At 33.0% G+C, this 23,026-nt stretch overlaps 1 protein-coding gene across 1 annotated transcript in view; it reads left to right on the top strand.

Annotated features, from left to right (window-relative positions):
- Positions 1-23,026, top strand: part of fw (CUB and Sushi multiple domains furrowed) — a 55,678-nt gene that overhangs the window by 9,196 nt on the left and 23,456 nt on the right. Inside the window, exons 2-3 of the mRNA XM_013323951.1 lie at positions 19,947-20,129; positions 20,963-21,172. Of these exons, the coding sequence (XP_013179405.1) occupies positions 19,947-20,129; positions 20,963-21,172 (393 nt within the window). The remainder of the gene's footprint in view (positions 1-19,946; positions 20,130-20,962; positions 21,173-23,026) is intronic.

Raw genomic sequence — 23,026 nt, 5'->3', positions numbered from 1 at the left:
TATTTTAGGAAAATAGTTGTATCACCTTAAAACATGACGTATGAACTTTATTTATTGGTATAACGCGATAATTTTATTTTTCATATAATTATGCTTATTAATCAAGCTCAAATGATAATAATTGATGATTAGCACTGATACAAAAGACTTCAACGAGTTATATTTAATTCCATTGTTATAGGTAGAGTATTTTTTAAATAAGCTACCAATTGTTTTAAGTAACGAAAAAAGGAAAATATTATTTAATTTAAAATATTTTAATATGTTTAAGAGGTTACCGTTAAATAAACAGAAGCTCATTGAAAACTATTAGATCGCGTGCAAATCACTCGTTTATTATTATTTGTCTGCCATTGAAACAGACGCGTCTCCCGTTTGTTACACGAGTACTTAATTATTTCGTACATACGGTCAGGTTCTAGCTCGTGCAATTTTGACCTTGCGCACAAAACAGACGAGGGGAACAACTGCAATACTGTACGTAAATACATTTGTTATTTGCCTCCATCAGGGGTGAGGTAAATGTAGTTATGCATTGAAAATGTATCCATCACAAACAAAAGGGTTGTTTATGAAAGCTTAACTACAATACGAATGTACGTTTATACATAGTTTTATTTATTTGGACTTAAATACGCTTTTGTGTTGGAAATATGTACGAGACCAATCCGACGGTAAAAGTTCAGTAAGCACCAGTTGAAAAGATTAAAATTTATTATTAGACCCTATTTTACCCATATTACTGTGACCATACGTACTGTGTGTTTACTTGTTATAAAAATGTTAAATAAATAAATTCATACAATTTCACTTGCAAATGGATGGATGAATGGATGTATGGATGTTTGTTTGAAGGTATCTCCAGAACGGTTGAACGGATAGCGACGAAATTTGGCATAGATCATAATCGTTTCAGACTTGAAAGAACACATAGGCTATTAATTGTGTTTCTAATTCCGCGCGGATAGAGTCGCGGACGACAACTAGTACCTAATAATGATATGAAAACATGATAGTGTCAACAAGGTCCCAGTTAATAATGCCAGTGACTTCGTTAAGATCTATATTGCGGTGTAACACGAAGTGTAACAAGATTTAATTAAAGACAACTCCGTCGCTGTTTTATTAAACTCCCGCGCAAAAATTGTAGTTTTATTTACATTTTAACCTTGAAGTTATTGGTGAGAGTTTAGATATATTGCCTGCAGCTAATCCCATATTAATTACAGCATGCTGTGATAAATCAGATTTTCTCTTCAATGTTTATATACTTTTTTTATTTATCTTTTTATATTGCAAGGTGGCAAAAGAGCGAGCGGCCACCTGAAATCGCTGAAATATTCGGAAAGGCCACTTCCACTTCTCATTCTTTCCTTATAAGAAAAAGGATGGTAAGGGAAAGAGTACTAAATAAGGCCTCCGAGACGAACACTTATCAGACGAAACGCGGAATTGCTTCTATTTCACGTCTGTCTTCTGTGTGGTCGTGGTATTCCACCGGGCGAACCAGGCCAATTGGTGCGAATATATTAAAGCGGGCTCTACCACTGTTACACTTAGTCACTTAGTCCGATGCTAAGATAGTGTTTTTTATGGTAAAGGAGAACATGGTGATGCAATCTGCACATATCTATGAGACAATTAGAACATGTCTGCAGTGTTTAACTACGTAACGACCACTATTTACTTATACTTACATCCAAGCCATAATAATCCATTCTAATGAATCTAAAATGATGTAATAAATATAAATAAATTTGCTGTAACAGCGATTTAAATTTTTATCTTCAACTAAAGTAATTGGCATTTTTAGAAAAGTTTCCATACCTGCCGTCGTCTGTATTCGACCTTCAACGGCTTCTAGCTTATTCTGATTAAAAATTATTTGATTTCAATATTTTCTTTTCATACAATTTCTCTGGGGGATTTAATATCGAGATTTTATCATCAATTACATTCAATAATATTCCCAAAGCGTGGTGAAAGAAGTTAATAAAAGAGTTCAGAAAATAAAATTCGTCGTTGCTGCTTCGAATTCATTCAATCTCACTTCTTAAATAATAAATGCTATTTGTTTACTTTCGACCACGAACCACGAACTATGTTTTGTTACGCTTGTTTTTATTATGGGTAATCGAACAAAAATTGACGACCTGCAGATCAGCTTACGGAACGTTGCTTCACACATAGCAGATCAGTGAACCGATTCGGAGCACAGCTCAATTTGTACCTGCATAGAGGTATGATTTGCGTTTCGAGGTGCGCGTCAGTATGCGATGTAAAGCGCACAGACTGATTCGAGAAGGTGCAAGAGCTTAATTGGTCGTTCGGCGACTCGACTGAGCTGCCAATTTAGTATTGGAATCGCAGCTCAACCGTTCTAGCCTATGTGAGCTGAATTTAGAGCCAGTTCAGATCTGGTTTACCCACGGCTACTTGTTTTCAATAATCATAATACAGCAACGAATGGAAATATGAAACCTAGTTCCGAATTTTAATTAATGAAAATTACTCCGTAACAACGTTTGGCTCTGGTAATTGAGTGGTGGTAGCGACTAACGTTTGATCTCGCTTTGTCGCAACTGTGTTGCAAACTCGCGACCGCACAATGCAATTTATCAAATTAATCGGATTTTGTGTAACACAAACTTTTTATTGGAATGTGAAACTAGCATAAGGTTATTGTCGATACAATTGTTTTTCTTTTTTGGTTCCGACCACATGTAATACCATTTACAAAGATGTAATTTTAAACAGTTTATTTATGTTACACTATTATACTGAGTAGATCGTAATATTATTGTCTCGACAGTAATTCCGAACGAACAACTTTGTTATTTTACATAATTCGCATGATTGCTAATCGGCAGGCACTCTTATAAAAAATAAGATGGTAAAACGGAATAAACTTTACCAAGGCTACGTCTACTGCAAGAGCTTGTTTTTTTTTCTTTGAAAAGTTTATTAGACGGAACTTCATCGAGCCAAGTCCCTGGCTTTAGAATCTACGCGGATTATTTATAAGATCATCGCCTTAGACTCTAATTAAGGCTATTTGATTAAGTAGTTAAATTTTTCCAACTTTCTAAAAACTTGAAAGCCAGAGTGAGAATGCATGTGAATTCAATTTCGATAGCAATCATCAAAATCTCCACAACTTCAATCGCAAACTCCACAACTTCAAAAATATTTCGCTTCCACTTGACATCTAATCGTGCGACTGCGATCTGCTTTTATATTGAGTCGAGTGTCTATTTCCTTTGGCGCGGCCGCGGCCGACATACACAATAACAGCGCGCGGCTAGCTGCAGTGCACGGATAAAGACACTATTATACGTCGCATGTCTAATGCGCCATTTAAACCTCCAACTCACCTTCAGTTGTAACTGACAGTGTACCTATCACAAATATTTGTGACAAGCGTACTCGTATCGTCATCGACAAAATTTGTACTGAAATTATACTGCATAAAAATCTCAAACTAATTTTGACATAATCGACCATGATTATACGAATACTCGATTCAAATATTCCCACAAGTTCGATTATTCAGATATAACTGTTCAATTCAAGCTATACAGTTAAAACTGAAGGTACGTAGCGGGCTTTAGCTAATTGAAATGCGTCATTTTATACTCTCTAACGAGTTGTTTACAAATAAAATGCTTTTAGTAAAAGCGAAAAACATTCCTAATTGAAAAATAAATTAAAACGAACTGATACTTGGATAACAAGGCGAATTAAGAATGGCAACACAAATTGATGAGCATCGACTACGCCAACGCTTTTAAATGTTAATTATGACTGAATACTCCGTCGTATAAAGTCGCTCTTTGTTTATTTAACTTGAACTTGATTTTGTACCGAGATAATTAATTACGTAGTTCATGTTTTTCTACAATATTTCGTAACAACGTGTGGGACGGGACGTCTGTAGCTCCTGGGACGTCTTTTATTAGTATTGTTGACGGTTTGATTGTATTTACTTTATAAGGCGAAGTAAATGAAAACCTAGACGGGAGAGTTATTTCTTACAACCTTGCAAATAAAGAAAGGTTTTTCGATACAATAATTTAAAGAAAAATATGTGAACGTGTATACAATAAGGCTAAAACAAAATTAACTTTGAGAGAAATATTTAGCCATTCCCTTTTGACCGGATTCTGTAAAGGTTTGCAAAGCGTTTGTATCAACTTACACTATAAAATATAGATATTGGAAAGCTTTTTATTGCAAAAAACACCCTCGTCGCTAAAAATTTCAATTCGATAAATATTCTCAAATTGAGTACATTATTATAAATTAATTAAGAACAAACTAAATTTCATAATGCGTTGTAAAAGTGTAATAATTAAACGAAAACACCATACCACGAAGTACTTAAAATTTCAATAGCGCTTTTAAACTGACACATTCGATACAGAATATGGTTCCATGCATTATCTTGATTATAATTGCTGATTCAGGTGTCAATAATCATCTGACACCCAATTCCCTTGGAACTGTGTACTAACGCGTTCCTATTTATATTGGATATTCTCATGGGCATAAATTAATTTTACATAACAAACGACGAAGTTATCAGCGGTCGGTCCTCATTATTTTACAGATTAATAAAATTTATTGAAAATATTGTTGTGCCATATTGCATTTTCGTCGCTTTTTTATTATGTTTGCGTCATTTCATCTGTTAAAGTAATAAGATAGATTGTAAAGCGATAATATTTGAATGCATAAACACATGTGGAACTAGACAGCAGTGAAGCAATCTGTTAAAGATGAAATCATTAAAAAAAACTAATATTAGTAACAACATAATTACGTAAAACAACTCGTAAAAACTCCTAATCAATTTCAGACAACATTTAAAATATTGTCATAAACCTAAGCTTTCCTATAGGTTAAGAAAAATTTATAGAAAATACATAAATCATCATCGTCAGCTCACTATACGCCCCCACCGAGGGGCTCGGTGCCTTAGTTAGTGGTGTCTAGGCCATAGACAAACCACTGTAATCAAACTGCACAAAGAAAATAATCTACCTGGCAATAAGATATTGCAGTCACTTCACACTTTTTCCATAATAAGCATTATATGCAAATGTGTTACTTAAGGTTGGCCGACTTTTGTATTAAAGACTAAAAATTCAACGGTGCCGATGTAAAACCAGGTGAATGACAACATTAATTCCAAACATGTTCGCGGTACCGTTTTGTAGTGTCACACATATATGTCAATTATATTTGTATGGAATACGCACTAGAACTCCGTGTTCCAAAGCTAATTGTGTTTGTTTTGTGATGCAGATATGAACTATGATACGTATCAATACTACCAGATTGTGTTATTTAATTTTGGTAATGGTCTGCACTCATGATCAAATATCTCTTCGCTCTTCTTCACATTATCTTAAACAGTTAAATGTTCATACGTTCGTAATTACCTTAAAAAGGGTACAAAATTTTTTGCTTACTTTTTCATAGTGACATCAGCGGCTGGTGAAACTAATTTAACATCGTAATATCAATGTATTTTTTATAAAGAAAACCTTCCATATGTTGTTACCTTGATTTTGTTACAATATACCAATTTACAATTAGCAAACAAAAGTCCCTTGATTTGCCAAATCGAGATTGAAATAGAAATTATGTGGGCCGTGGTAAAGGGAAAACAGAATTATTTCTCATTTTCCTTATAATGTTATTTATTAGTTCTATTTAGAAAGCCTTTACTAGGATAAATAAAATTTATTAATCTTACTAATATTATACATGCGAATGTTTAGATGGATAGATGGATGGATGTTTCTTTGAAGGTATCTCATGAAGGGCTAAACGGATCTCGATGATATTTGGCATACATATAGAACATAATTCTTTTTTAATTCCGCGCGGACGGAGTAACGGGCGACACATAGTTAATTTAATAAAAATAAACGTTTTTAAGAGATTCCTGATTATTTTAAATAACCTTTCGTTCAAGCAAAATCAAAGTGTAATTCTTGTACGTATAGTTTGTTGTGTATTGGGCGCGGTGGGTCAGCTCGAGTGATTCCTTACGCGTCCGAGATGCGGCGCGCTAACGGTGTCCGATTGTTCTAAACACAAAAACCTATAGATGGCAAGTTGCGTGCCCCCATTTTTGCGATGACACCGCTCTTTACTGTGGTCTATGTTGACAATGAAAGCGTTTCGATGTTTTCTAACCTGTATCCAGTATTTTAAATGCGGTCCAGTATCTTATATATGTATAAAGTTATAAATTTTAACACATAAAAAATACGATTATGAAGTTGCGGTCAAATATTTTTTTTTTTTATATTATTAAAATATCCTATTAAATTATTAAGAAGCTGAGCTTTTATAATAAAATATTTTGTGTTAGATATTTCTAATTTATAATAAAAAGATCTAACTTTTAATTTTAATATTTTCATCTTTAACTATTGCAATAAATATCGAGGTTTATTGCTGTCGTTGTCATGTTGACCTCTGCACTTTGGGTTTTAAGACCCGCAACCACTTGTATTTTGCACCTGATCGTAACTTGGTCAAGAATGTTGTGGAAGGCACCGGCACTAACTGGTTACGAGGCTAGCCAACCTACGCTGTATTCTTGCAAAACATCGTTGACCGAAATCTTTTACTAAAAATATTAAAACTCAGAAAAGTTATTATAATTTCATATAAAATTTTAACCTCTTACATTATTAATGCGGATGGAAGAAGGAAAAAAAAACAAATGATTAGTGTGATATGGAAATATTTTGGTGAGAGATGATGATCACATCACATAAATAAGAAAGTAATGACATTAAATTTGGATAGCTACAAAAGTAGACAAAGACCGAAGAATATATGGATTATGTGAAAGTAGATATGCGTAACAAAGGAAACAAATCAGATATGACGACTAAGAGAGATATGATGGAGTAGTACATACCAACCCATAGAGACAAGGGACAGTTTGATGATGATGATGATGATGATGATGATAGCCAATCTAAAATAACGCTTAGGCTAGCCACTTATAATTTATAATTTTACACGTATAAAGTAGCGAGATAAATCTAGTATTAATATTAAATTTCAAAGTGACGATAATCCTATTTGAAATGCATGATTAATTAATGAAAACGTTATGGTTTCGCGTGTTTACATTTGGTTGAAAATCAATTGTGTGTGTAAAAGTAAGCCTTTAATTGAAAATAACCATTTCATTTAGTAATTAATTATTATCTTATTATACTCATAGTCATTTTATCGTTAATAAAACAATATACAGTTGTAGTTAAAAAGTCTTTAATTTGGATTTCTCTCGTAAATTCTATATTTCTGTCACTAAGCAATCTACAGTCTTCAGATCGGTCACTATTTATATTGTTTTGTCATATTAAATTCTTTAACTTGATAACCATAGACATGTCTATAGCTATAAAATATATATAATGATGTACTTATATACGTCTGGTATTCAGACACAATTAAGTTGTGTGGATGGCGTTGTTTTCTTTTAAATACAATACATTTTACCATAAGATATCAAACTATACGTATATTTAATATGATATGTATATGTACTATGTGTTTAATATATATGTTTAACGTTAAATTCATTATAATCATAATTGTACATAGTGTACTTAACGAGCACATACATAGATGTGTTGATGTGGAAAATCGAGAGGGGTGCGTCAGGGCCGCTTAAATCTGATCGGTAGCTCCATATATGTTTTAACCTTTCGCTCCTTATAGTGCGACTCATTTATATTGATTACTTGCTGTTCTCTATTTAAGTTAAGCTTTAAGCTGTACGAGAGATAAACACAATTTAAATTATATTTGTGTGTATAATTAATATACGGAACATTTAATTCTCTGTCTAATGATAAAAATCTTCATATTTTATTTCAGTTTAATCACCGTGATAACGTAGTATTTTAAACCGAACAATCAAAATAAGTATAAGCGTTGTTTTATCTTTAGTATAATTGTGAGAAATCTTATACAATAGTATTGTTATTTAAGTACCGGTTACCCTTGGACGTTCAATATTCTATGAGATTTTGCATCTCAATTGGTATTTGCTAACTGATATAACGTACAACTGACATTTTGACAGCAGCCTAAAGGTAGATCCATTTTACAGATTTTACACAGAAATATTTTTCTAAAACTCGTTAACGATACAGCGTGTGTTCGATGCCGTTATATGAATATTTTTGCATCACCTTCTTTTTGGAAAAACCAAAACCTATCGTCAAACATCGTGTTATATTGCATAAAATCATATAATAATTTTACGATGTATATTTTATAGTGACATGATCAAAGCTAAAGTAAATAACATGCCCATCGATAAGGTTAATTAAATAGTGAAGATTAACTTTAGCCTTTATTATAAAAAATGTCATATTGTAAGATTACTTTCTTATTTCAATTTCGCTAATGGAACGTTTTTATGTCGTGCTTTAGCTTTTAACCGGCAGCAGTTGTGTTGACAAAAAGAGAGTGCATTACAGGAAAGCCATCTGGAAAACTTATTTCTCAAGTACTTACAGTACAAGTCAAACATTGCGAAGCTCTTTGCTGTGGACTTTGACTGCACTGCCACTTGTTGACATAAGGTCGTTTCTGTTTTTATTCAAAGAGAATTAAACTAGGTTACGGAGACCAAAATTTCTGTATGAAACGTATAGTCGTCCCAGTCTGTTATCTTTGACAAAACAGAGATAACAATATGTTTTAAAGGAAGATTTTGGTCTCTGAAACCCGCGATTAGAGATATATGTGTCAACACAAATGATATAACGTAGTTAATAGACAACGATTTTAATGTTTAAAATGTAAGTTAAATCTATACAACTCATTCTTAAATAATGTATAACGTGTCAAATGAAATATTACGTAATTTAGATATTATTTTGTTTTATAAAACAAAAACTAATATTACCTTCTTTCATACATTTGTTCTATTAACGTGTTTACTTAATTAAAAATGGTTAAAAATACTAAATTAATGGCATTATCTGTGAACTAGTTTAGCGCAATGAATAAGTACACAGTACGTTAATAAAGGGTCTCAAACAATAAACTAAATTAGGTCACCAGTCCTTATATTGATAGAAGCAGTTAAGTCATTAATCTAAAAATAGTAACAAATTATTTTATCATTCAAGAGTCTAATGTTACTTTGCCGACAGTTCTAAGTAAATGCATCTTAACACTTTCTTATTACTTAGGCGATTCGTTGCTCGTTTGCCCCCTTAGTAGTAAATACGTTCGAAGTGTATTTTTATGGACTAATTTTAATTGTTATATACAATAATAGTAATCATTGCTAGGTCATTATTCAAAGAATATCTTATTTTAATATTGTGCTTCAATAACAATTTGTCGAAACTAAAAAAAAATCATTACTTTAGCAATTATAAATAAGTGATAAATATTAAGTTAATTTAACAAGTTTCATTGTTATTTACCAATATCCTATGTCATCATCATCATCATCAGCTCACTATAAGTCCCCACCGAGGGGCTCGGAGCCTACCCTAAGTTAAGGGAGATTAGGCCATAGTCAACCACGCTGGCCAAGTGCGGGTTGGATATATATATAATAATATATAATATCCTATGTAACTGAATTTAAAAATTCTATAATGATTAGACAGATCGTCGAGTAAGTAGATCTATGTTTTATAAAATATAATTTTTGTATTTCATTTTTATAAAACAAATCTAATAACGGCTTGTTAATATTATTATAATTCTAATTAAATGAGAAATGATATCAAAGGAGGTTGCAACGCAGTATCATATATGTACAATGTGCTTTCTCGTAAAGACCTCGCGAATCAATCGATCAAACATTTCACCTGATGAACACAGTAATTAAATTCTGCTAATTAGAATGTATTGCATACTCGGAATTGAATGCTCAGTAATTTATAATATAAATATCATATATGTATTTCTATTTCTTTGTATCTATAATTTTCAATGGTAGCAAATCTCAGTTTATTGAAACTGAAATAATCTTCACAATGACAGTTAGCAAACTGTTGTAGATCTCTCCACAATAAATCTAGTTGTCGGGTTAAAACAAAGAGCATTTGAAAATGCCGTTGGCAATTCGACGTATATTAGCCGTCGTACGACCATTCGAATTGTTCGAATTGTCGTCGACACGAATCCTTTGATTTAGCTACATCAAAGGAATCCAGAGCTTTCCGTGTTACATGACGGTTAGTCTGTCTGAACAATTACATTGGTATTAAACCGTATCCAATGTGTGCCTACCTTATAAAACACAATACTCCAAAAGCCACGAGTATAATTAGATTTTATTGAAAGTGTTCTCAGAGTTCAACAAGTGTGTGTTACAAAAAGGACACTTGAATATCATTTTATTATTTGAAAATGTTTTATTTTCTTCTATTAGATGGCTTCGACTTCATCTTGATAGATAATGGATTTCTTACAAATACAAAATAGATATTCAATTGTCAGTATTGAAACGACCATCTTGTATAATATTTATGGGATTCGTTTAGAAAATTGTTTAGTGCAAACGTTTAGTTACTGTTAACGGAGATAGGGGGCGTGTTGTACAGATGTCGTCGGCCATCCTACGCCGACAGATTTATTGATCACTCGAGTCATGCCTGCCAGTTTTTGTGCTTCTTTTACGACAGGAAGGATTCAAGGGTGATTTCAAGCTAGAGCAATAAAATTGCATTTTGTGTGGTCCGTCTCTGCCATGTGATCATATTATGTTGACCAACGAACAAAATCAAAATGAAATTAATAACAAGAATATTACAAACGTCGCCACTCAAATTAGTCAGGTTTATTTTCTATACCAAAATACGTTATACGTATACGTGCATTTGCACTTATGTTTGTCACGTTAGAGAAATTCGGTCATGACATTTTGTTCTATATATCTCTTTTGTTCTATGTATTATTAAATAGCAAAGAGAACAAGACTCAGCAATGTACTTGCTCATACAAAATATTTGAACCAAACAATAAAGTAAATCAAATTCTCGTTTGCTAGAATTGTATGCAATGCAAAGTTCTTTTATATTAATTCACTGCTCGGACAACTGAATGTGGTTTTAGGCAAGTGAATTGGTACATTTCTACTTCCTCGATAAGCCTTCCAGCAGGAAGCTGACTAACCGAAAGACCTTTTAATTATCCATCTGCGACGAAAGTTAGTCGTTGTGATGAACCTAATTAAATTCCATCTCATCTATAGTACGCTAAAATAACAAAGGAGTAACTTCAACGGATTGCTTTCGTCCACGGGTTTCCGAGAACTGCTACCGACACTAATCAAGCGCACCGACTTTCAGATGAAACCTTTATTACATTTTAAATTGAACGAAGTAATATTTTTCTCTCTCTCTACCTCTCTCGTACGAGACTTAAAATCTGTTGAATATATTTGTGAACATGATTTTTTTTAAATAAAAACACATTTTTTTATTCATATCTATGACTTTAAATTCATCCTCTTTTTGGCGATATATTGTATGGTGTACAGTTGCGGTTTAAAAAAAATCATTCATGAAATATTTTTATAGGTTTGCTTGCTGTCGCCCGCCACTCCGTTCGCGCGAGATTAAAAAATAGATAGTAGCCGATTCTCAAACCCACTGAATAAGCATATAAAACATCATAAAAATCGATCATGCCGCTTCCGAGGAGTATGGTAACTAACATTGTGACACTAGAATTTTATATACAAGATAGCAGTCATCATCATCATCAGCTCACTATACGTCCCCACCGAGGGGCTCTGAGCCTATCCTAACTTAGGATGATTAGGCCATAGTCAACCACGCTGGCCAAATGCGGGTTGGAAGATAGCAGTAATTTTACATAAAGTAAGCATATCTATTAAATACACAAACATAATAAATAATCATATACTTTAGATGATAAATGTGTCAAATAATTTTAGACCAAAATAGAAAGTGTCTGTGACATCCATTGTGCAGTTGTGATAGTAATTTTGAGATGGTGCACTTACAAGTATTATCTGAATACAAAGACGTATTGTTTCAATGCATTAAGGCATCAATGGATGAAAGGAAACGGATCAGATACACGTGTGCACCACACTATCGCTTGCGGAAATCGTGACAAATCTTGGAGCGGCAAAAGCCTTCTGAGAAGAGCATTGTTTATCATTAAAAAAAAGTTTAGCCACATGTGAATAGAGAGAAAGAAGTTCCACTCGTATTATAAGAACAAGTTGAACGAATTTCTAAAATGACCCAAAAGGTCAACCAAATATTATGTTTTATCGAATTTTATTGACAACCAATGGATTTTTTTTTACACCTTTAGTGAATTATTTGATATTGAACATTGAAAAACAAATACTAAGAATGTAATTGCATCAAGGTTTTACGAGCAACATTTCAATTTGCATTTCTCTACTGTATTATATTGATTTGTAAGTACGTAACATCTCATGGATCGCCCCCGCCCTGACTAATCAAATTAATTTTCCCTTGTAACGTATTTACCGGTATGAAGATCGTATTTTCTTTCCGTGGAAAGGGTAAAAAAGTAAACTTCACATTCTATACTTCCCCTCCTCTGTCTATTTAAAATAGGCAACGTATCAACACCCTTTCACATTTGCTCTGAACCGATTCTATAACGAACTTCTAAAACGTATGTAACTGACAATAACTTTCGATAAGTTACGTGATTGTCACATGTCAGTTCAATTGATTTTTGAAATTCGTTAAGGAATCGCTTTGAAGCGAATGCACTTGACAAAGTCTGTGAACAGCAGTCGCTACGCTGTTTCAGCGTAATTAGACATTAGGTATAAAAAAGTGGGAGTCCATTGTCGTGATCATCATCATCATCTGAGGCGCTATAGCCACGGGTGGGCCTGGGCCTGGTGAAGTGAATGTCTCCACACCGGTCTACTTTTTTTTGCCTCTATCATTGTCGTGATACTTGTTAGAAAACATAATGATCTGCCATTTTTTCAAAGGTTATAAACGGTATGTTCTTATACAAGTGTGTCCACAATGCTACTGATAAAAGTTCTGTTGTAATGAGAGATTGGGACGGTGAGAGGTACTTATAACATGTATTTTACAAACCATATTTAAGACACCATAAACGTGAAGGGTTGTTGGTTTGCTTAGCGATCAGACATATCATTAAAACAGAAAATGTCAAGGCAAGTGGCGCCGCTTGTCTCAGGTAAGCACTAGGTCTATTTGCATACGTCTTATCAATTATACAGTTTAGTTCACTAAACATTTTATCGATTGGTTGCCTGAACATTGTGCCATGTTTCTTGTTATTTTATCTAGTTTTTCTTTTATAATGTACAATATTTTTTACAAATATAATCCCATTTAGCAAGTAAGGTTACATTTATGATTTATTTGATCATTTTAAATTGAAAATGTCATCCACGTAAGTGCATCTAAACTAATACATCAACAAAATAACGAAAAATTCAAACTCCAATTTTATTACATTAAAATTGGAAAAGGTTCCTGGAAAAGCAATTTGTATATTTTCACATTTAATACTGTACATCGCGATTGAGAATAGGATGGGAATTGGGCTTCCGCGCAACGCTTTGAAAAAGTTCTAGGGAAAAATGTTATATTATTTCCAGCTAGTTCTTTTAAAGTATACGAAACGAAAATTAAAATGTGTGTACACAATGATATGAAACACGAAATAAGACTTCAACAGTCAGGTTTTTAAATTGGACGAGTACTAACATTAAAAAGCTTCAAGATTACTATTTGGTTAGGCTACGTACATTTTACTGAATTCATTTTTAAACATATTTTATTTTACAGACAATAAACTGAATTCAATCCTGTTAAAAAAAATCTATAGTTTTTTCCAGTGACGCTGAAGTGCAGGAGCTCACTTAAGGGCGAGCGGTCAATTTTGATGATACATCACCGAATCAAAATTTAATATGTTAAATTTAATTAAAACATGTATCAAATAGAATCCAAACCAATAAGTATTATTTTAACTTTTATTTAATTTGTTAACGATTTTAATGAAATGTTTCAGAATAAATGAAGTATATTCCATTGTGAATAAACATTTAATTACCTGGAAAACATTATTTAGCTTACAGCGAATCCGAATTTTAATTACGTAAATCTAATTTGCGATACAGTGAATTTGACTGACTGGTTGTATTTCCACGCATAGCTCAGATAACTGAGCCCAGAGATTTGATATTTTGCGCAGTAATTTCTCTTATTATTATCCTAAACTGTTTTGTAGTCACCCTAAGGTCTATAGTGAGAGCCTATTGTTCTAATCTGGTAATTAAACGCACTAATATCAGTATAGTATAATATTATAATACATATATACTGGCTGACATGGTTTGTCCTCGAGATTGACGTGCAGCTCATGTAACAAAAGACGCGAGACAACTTAACCTTGTTTCCACTAGCGAAACATCTATACAAAAACACATTGCTGGATCAGTTTTTAACAAGAGAGAGTCAATATGTTTTTATATATTTCTGCTGTTGAAACCTCATGGCCTTTGTTATGCGATTTGATACACCCTTAACGTTTTTTGTCGTTTTACTTAGTTACAAATTTAGTATACACGTCACTGAAAAAGTTTTAATTTAATATAAAAAAATATTATGTGCTTCATTATTTATATCTCTTTACTCGTGCTCTCGTACTCTTTATTCGTGTTAATTTAAAAAATATTTGTAACTATTTTGAACTACGATACAAGGAAATTATTTCCCATAATTTGTCATCAAATTATTTATTCACATAAAATAAACAGGAGAATTAACATAAATTCTTTATATAGAAAATTTTACTAAAACTTAACAAGTATCCGATCGATAGACTGGTAACTAGTAAATTCGAAGTCGTCACGCTTCGTCAGCTGGGACGTGACTTTATCGACCTGCTTCTGTTAACCATCAGACCAACTTACAATAAATAACCATTATACAAAAAACATACTCATATTTACGATTAAATTAAAATGCTTTTGTAATACAAAAACTCTTACAACGCAATAGTAATTTGTCCATATATTCATGTTTTTGGCATTTTGACAACTTTGTAAGAAAAAGAAAATTTAAAATTAAAAAATAACTATTTTTTTTTAATATTATTAAAATATTTAACAAAAAAATTTAGCTTTAAAAGGCCTATGATTGGCACGCAATTAGTGCGCTCGCGTAGAATGATTTCAGTGAATTTGAGTAAAATAAATTTGGTAATAATACGATATAAAAATATAACACTTTTTTTGAAGTTGACGAGAGTCAGGCAGACAAAGATTATTTAAAGGAGAATGATTTTTAAAATCTTAAGATTATAAAATAGATAGGAAGAATCCAGTAAAAATTTATACCTACTTTCATTCTAGAGCTTCTATCATCGAGTTCGTTCACCCGGAATTTTAAAAATATAATTTTTTGTTAAAGATGTAGCCTATGTTACTCAATGATAATGTAGCTCTATAATAGCAAAAGAATTTTTGAAATCGGTCCAGTAGTTTTTGAGTTTATTCGTTACATACAAAAATAAAAATTCTTTTTCTTTATAATAATAATTTATATTCTAGAATAATCTGTGTGTACTGTAACCAATTTTTATTGATATCTTAATATTATATTGTAGAATAAATTGAAGCCTTATCGAGAAATAACTTTTATTACGAATGAATGATTTCAAATAATCTTTGATTCAATTTATTCAACAATGCATCATCAATTCAAATAAGAAATTAGTTTTATAGCATCTTCTAATCTTTCAATACGAACTTAACCTTTGTATACTCTAAGGTCTCAGCAAATTTAGGAATATTATACTCTTTAATATATCTGTAAAAAATAAGGTTGTGATAATCATAAAAAATAGTATTGAATTTTCACTTTGAATATAATTTCAATGTTCTTCTTTCGACATTAACAAGTAAGTATGAGATCAATGTTAGTTCAGGAGACATTTAGCAATATTTTATACTTAGCAATAAAGACTCCAAACACAACATTTTCATTACGATTATGCGGTCTCGTAGAAGTTATTAATTTTGTTCAATGGGTTACGAGATTATTGAAACGAAGACTTGAATTTTGCTTATTGATTCTCTAACCTAGCAAAACATTACATCGTTTAACTGCAAATATCAAAGCTCACAAGCCGTCAGCTTGACGTTTGCCGTAACACGGTTGACGTGACTTCACGTTATAACGTACACAAAGCGAAATGCTGTTATCGACATGGCTTTGCTTGTTGTACTGTACTGACGCATTGAACATTTCAGCATCCAATCTATTTTTAAGGATTTTTCGTCTGTTTTCGGCTCTGTAAACTTGTAGTTAATGCATTATTATAGTTTTCGGCAATGGCTAATGCGCGTCTTTCTTCTTCGAAATAGGGTCTTGAAATCTAAGTCGGACAATCGGTCTTCGAACGAAGGCTTCGTCAAGATATGTGCCGAATGTTAAGTTGACGTTGTTGCGTCCACATCAATGTCTGTATTCCAAATGAAACACGAACACGTAATCGGTTTGAATTTGGCCGTGGTTGGTACTACAGATTAGTACTGACTATATTGTGAAATTAAATTACGTATGTTCAATACGCTATTCAAATTACAAATAGTGTCTAGTTTCATGAATGTGAAACCAAATAGTATTTATTCGTATGTATAAAGTCTACGATCACATTTTAACAGTCGAGCAAACAACCCTTAACAATCTATCCTAATGAGCACGCGTCTTGTTCATAAAATTATAATAATAGCTCATAAGATGAATAGGGAATAAATATTCCCAAAAATAATTTTTACCATGATTAAAAAAAACAAAAACGTCTATCTGTTATAAAATTGGCAATTTTACAGTACTACTTAGATGGTGTTGTATGGAGATTGCAAAAAAAGGATATCTTAAGATGTCTTAAATCTACAGAAGCCGATCTCCTCGAATAGTAGGAGTTGAAAGTTGATAACCTTTCATAGCGTATGCACTGGTTTTGTATAAGGCAAACCTTTTCAACTTAATTTACGTACAAAATAAAATGTAAATCGACTCTTTAAATTCAATTCAATTTTGTGGCAACGATTAAAGCGCGTTAGCGCTGTCATATACGGGCAGCTGCAAAGTCGGCGTTGGACAATTTGTCGTTGACGTTCGCCATTCATGGTCTGCGGTTTGCAACCTTTGCTGAAATGAATAAAGGCATACACCGACGGCTTGAATCTGTCGGTACTTCGGTATACCGGCTTGAAGCGGTCCGCATATGGCGTCCCTAATATTTAAGTAAAATATTAATTACGTATATTTAAATTTTTTTTGTATTTATTGGTTGTACATTAAATACGATTTATTTTTGCTATTTTTAATATAAATGTGTCTGATTAAATTTAATTTTAATTTAGTTTTAATTTTATCGTATTATCTTGGTTTCATTAACGTTGCATTAAGACTAATACTGCTTAGCTGCTTTAGAGAATTACCAATTGCAATTACAGTATTAATTAGTGTTAGCGCCTAACATTAATTAATCGATAGCCTCTAAGCCTCATATCTCGGTGCGTATTAAATTAATCTATACGTATGAATAACATTTGAGTGTCTGTATGTAGCATTGAAAAAAAAAGTATTTCGAACTTATGACGTATTTGCATACTTGATAACGTAAAACAATTTTTTTAATTTCTTTTCTGTCTGTGTTTGTCCGCAAGGCCGCGATTTTTCGTCATTTGGACGGAAAGGTGGCTGATGCACGCGGGATACTTTTTTTAATCTGCATTGACGACGTCGCGGATGGCCGTTAGTCTTATTCTAAAACTATTCGAACTATTAATTATTGTATTAGAATGAAAAGTTTTATAGCACTCTTTCGCCTTTACAATTTGAAGTATGTCCGAACGTAAGAAATCGGGTAATATTAGTACATTTATAAACGTTATAAAAATCCTTATAAATAAAGCTTAGAATAATTTTCGTTGCAAAATCAGGCGCAACAAACTTTGGTTATATTTCCTAACGTCCGACTGAATAATTCGAGCAAAATGCCACGCTGTCCTTCACATCCAAATGCCGTAAACAGTGCTTGCTCGGAGCTACATTTCAACATATAAATTGCCCGCGGTGATATGGGCAATGTGGCCAATGCCCAGATGTGTTTGTGCAAACCAACATTTTATATACTTCGTAACTTGTGTCTTTCCCACAATTGTTTCTCAGCCAGAAAATTTGTATTCATATGAAAAGTAGATAAAAAACACAAGTAAAGAAAGAAACCATAAGAATAAAATAAAACATAATTCTACTAGACTTGCTGAATGACCAGCAAGAAGATATAAAATCTTTCATTTCCATTTAATAATAATCAAAGGAAATTAAAAAAATATAGAAACGGGACAAAATCGTTCTAACCTCTCAAATCATATGCTGTTTATAGCAAATTAATTTTGGGAAACTGACAGGCGCTCGCTCATATTTGACAAGGGCATCAAATATTTATTGGAAAGGAAAATCTAAATTAATGTCGTTAAATTAGTATGCAGCTAATATATTAAATAAATTAATTCTGATTAAACTTACATTTATACATTACTAGCTGTCACACGCGACTCCGTCCGCGCGGATTTAAAAATAGATGTTGGCCTATTCTCAGACCTACTCAAAATGCTCACAAAATTTCGTGAGAATCGGTCAAGCCGTTTCGGAGGAGTATGGGAACGAAAATTGTGACACGAGAATTTTATATATAAGATAAGGGTACGGTAAGGTATAAAAAGTAAAATTTCCCCTGATAATAATTCAATCGGATTTAAAAATATTTCTCATCAGTCACTTCGAAATTCAATCCACTGACTTTCTTTGGTATTTGCAAAAAAAAGTTTTAAAACATTTCTAATGGATTATCTAAATTTCTCATCAATTATTTCCACTTTCATACTTACGACTTTTAAGGTAAGTATGAGTTTTAAATAAAATTAAAGAAAAACAGTATCTTAACTTAATCTTAATCTACTGTGAGCCTTTTCTTGCTAAACTATTTAAACTAAAGTTGCAGAGGTTCTGGAGATAGTTCACAAACATCCATCCATCTAAATATTAAACTGGCTTTTAATTAATGTTGTAAATATCTTACGACTATTAAAGTTAGTAAAGCGCTACTGATTGAGTGATCAAATAAAAGTCATAAGAAAAAACATTGGTTCACATTATAACGACTGATGCGTCTTCTTATGAGAGTTTAGTCGTTGTAAATCCAACATAATTCGTGCTTGCTATGTATAATCTGATCTCAACATTACTTTCTACTAAATAGTATAATGACCAAATAACACGCATGCATAAAACATCGGAAGTGGAATTGCATCGGCGTCGTTGCGGCACATATCGTTACATGTATCGCTAAAGTGCGTTACATAAGTGCGCTTTCTTTAACCGTATTCCGCGCAACAGCCGACACGCGTTACAGATATTACAATATTGTACAGCCATTAGCATGCGCAATGGCTCTGTCAATCGCACGATAAAAGATTTATATCGTTTAAACGCAATTCGATTTTAATTAATTACAAAGCACTTCGGTTCATCGTACATCCTCGCTGAAAAACAACGATTGCCAATATACACTAACGAATGTAATCACTATTCAATAAAGGCAACTTAGAAGGTTAATTTAAAGAATTTACTTATTTATTTATTAAGGCAAGCCAACAGAATAAATATAATATAGAATAATTCTAACATTCACTTAGAGAATTGATTGTTACTATTATAAAAAGTTTAAAGTTTGGATGGATGGAGTTATTAAGTTTTTTGCCGAATTAAAATTCCCCGCGAATAGAGTCGCGAGCGACAACTTATCACATATATGAATAATTTGATTGTTGGGTATTAAATTAATATTTGTTACAGGCGAACGCCATTGCGGCCACCCGGCAGTACCGCCGAACGCACGGGTAACATTACCCAATGACACAGCTATCACTCCTGGAACTGTTGCTACCTACGAATGTGACGATGGTTACGAGCTGTTTGGAGCTCACCAGAGGGAGTGCACATTGAGAGGCGATTGGACTGCTGAACCGCCATTTTGTGGTAAGTGTCTTTCGTAAATTACTTTTTAATACAATATAATACTTAGGGCCGTCGTACACAAACATCAATATATCGACGGCAACAGCCCGCAAGCTATTATTGTGGTGCTGTAATACGCTATCTACTGAAGCTGTTCGTGTACAGCGACCCTTAAATAGATCAAATAACTATCTGTAAAATGAAATATTTAATTAATAAACAAACGAGTTTAACAAATATTTCTCAAAACATTGCGAATATAAGATTAATAATTATTTAAAAGGGCTGTCTACATTTAATTTAATTTGCTTTCATTTGGATTGGCATTTGTTGATGAAAGTATGTAATTGATATTAAGCTTTCAGTAATTAATTTAATATTAACAGAAATAATAACTTAACGTCCATAATGAAATAAAGCGTTGTAAAATTATTTCTTGATATTACAAATAATTATTATCTCCTACATCATACAGATAAAATATTTACAGACTAACTGTCCACCCGCGACTCCGTCCGGGCGTTCTTCCAGAGTAGGTTCTACATCCATGCCAAACTTCAGAAAGATCCATGCAGCCGTTCTGGAGATGCCTAGTCACAAACATCCATCCATCCCTGCAAACATTCGCGTTTATAATATTAGTTAAATGTCAAAACTTATTCGAATACGGTGCTATATAGCAAATATTGAATTCTCGTATGAAAATAAAAAATCTCAAAAATAAAACCACACCAAAATCTTATATTTTAGTCAAAAAGGAAACTGAATTATGAGCCATCTGTACTTCTTCTTACTTGTAAATTATTCAACAAATCGATAACAATACAGCATATTGTAATTTATTTATTATCCAGGTACGAACGTCGCCTTCAGAAAACCAGCAAACCAATCGACAACCGTCCGTGGAGGTGCGGCGGCCAACGGCAACGATGGTGAGAAGACTACAGAACATGACGGCAAGAGATGCACGGAGACGCAGCGCGAGGCCTCGCCATGGTGGCAAGTCGACCTGCTTCGTCATTACGCTGTCAAAGTGGTCAGAGTCACAACCAGAGGATGTTGTGGTAAGTTTCATTTATTTGAGGTTATAAAGAGGCGGAGAGGCGGTATTAGAAGCCTGTAACCAACAATGCATGGATACCTAGTTGTATAATATAAATACAGATGGTATTTATACAATTAGGTATCCACGGCGTACAGAGAGGTATGCAAGGCGCGCGCAAAATTCAAATCCATAATTGCAGCCTCTATGGGTGCTATGAATGTTATGTTATCCTGTTGCTGCTAATATTCTTGGAGCCATTACTACACAGCCTCTTTTATCTTATCGTGCAATAAATAAAATTTGGTTGTATTTTGGTTATGATATCGTTTGTCGCATTGGTAATAAAATGGTACAGTTTTAAAAAAACGTATTCAAAGAGCAGATCTGTTATATTTTAAAGTTATATTAAGCTTAGTTTTATTACCACCCTGACGACTCAGCGCAGAAGAAAATATCTAAGTTTTATGACGAGATACTTAACACTTCGAATAAATATCGAGCTCCGGGAATCGCATCAAATGTTTATAAGTACGGTATTGAAGTGAAGACTGACTCCACTTCAAAGACTTGTTTCTTGCAGGAACTGGAAAAGTTAAAAATACGGAGAAAATAAGACTAGCATAGCGAATTACTCTTGCATATTTAAAATACTTTAATAACAAGATAAAGGCAAAGTAACGTAATATTCCTTAAATAAATTAGTATCATATATAGATAGACGACATATGCTCTACCATAATTTATTAAAGGTATCTAAACATTACATAAATGTTGTTTTATGACCTAAAGTGACTCGTCAAGAGACTTTGAGGGCTTACGCCACTTCCACCCAGCTCTGGACTTGGAGCTCCTTTAAATCCCTTCTCATCTATATATTGTGTAATTTAAAAAAAAAGGGAGTAGATTTCAATATAATCTGTATTTCTAACTATCTATAGCTACTTTCAATTAGCCTTTAGTTTTATTATTTAGCTGTTAGATTTTAATTATATTTTAAAGTTAGTTGTAAGTCGTCTTTAATAAATAAAATAAAAAATACTTAGGTTGATCGATTGCGTATGATTGCGATGCTCAAAGCGTCAACGTACGTTCTTGGTTAATAACATAAGACATTAACCTCGTGAGTGATTCACAATAATAGTTTTTATACAAAATAAATGCGATGTCGCACATGCAAGCGTGATTCGTTCCAGTCGAGGGGGCAATGTGGTGTCGCAAACTCGCAACACGGCTGACCGTACACATCATGTGCAGGTATCGTGTGTTGCAAAACCAATCACTTTATTATGACACTTTCACACTGACCACGACAACAGTGCAAGGCGGAAAACACAAAAACGTGACGACTACATTACAAGGCGCGTTATTATTTCTAGCAGTTACTATTTAAAATTCTACGTTTTATAAAGGTAATTTTAAAACAGAGAAGTTCCAAGTACAAAATATATTAAAAAAAACTACTGTCCCCGTAATCTATTCTGGAATTTAAATGTAATTATTTAATGTAACAATAATATGTCAGTAGATATTTTTATTGAAGTGTTACTATCGCAAATATAAGCCGACTTTATTGCACGTTATTACACTTTGTTGCTTTCTAAAATCCAGCTGCTCTTTGAACACGAAATTGCAATGTCGAAATAGGTAATCAAGTTTGCTTAATATTTTACAAAGTGAACCAACGCGAAGCTCTGCGAAGACGTTATACGAAGGTCTTGAAAGAAGATGTTCTGCTTTGACAGAATTCATTTTACTAACGGAGACACGTCCGGCGTTCGGATGCTGTGCGGGGCGGGCGTCCCTGTTGGTTGCTTGCAAAATGAAATATTTGAGAGACTTACGGGAAATGTTTATTTTATTAAAATTCAAGTAC

The sequence above is a fragment of the Papilio xuthus genome, unplaced genomic scaffold (assembly GCF_000836235.2).
Source record: "Papilio xuthus unplaced genomic scaffold, Pxut_1.1 DF825017.1, whole genome shotgun sequence".
NCBI lineage: Eukaryota > Metazoa > Arthropoda > Insecta > Lepidoptera > Papilionidae > Papilio > Papilio xuthus.
The sequence above is the reverse complement of the archived record's forward strand: the minus strand, read 5'-3'. Positions and strand labels throughout refer to the sequence as shown.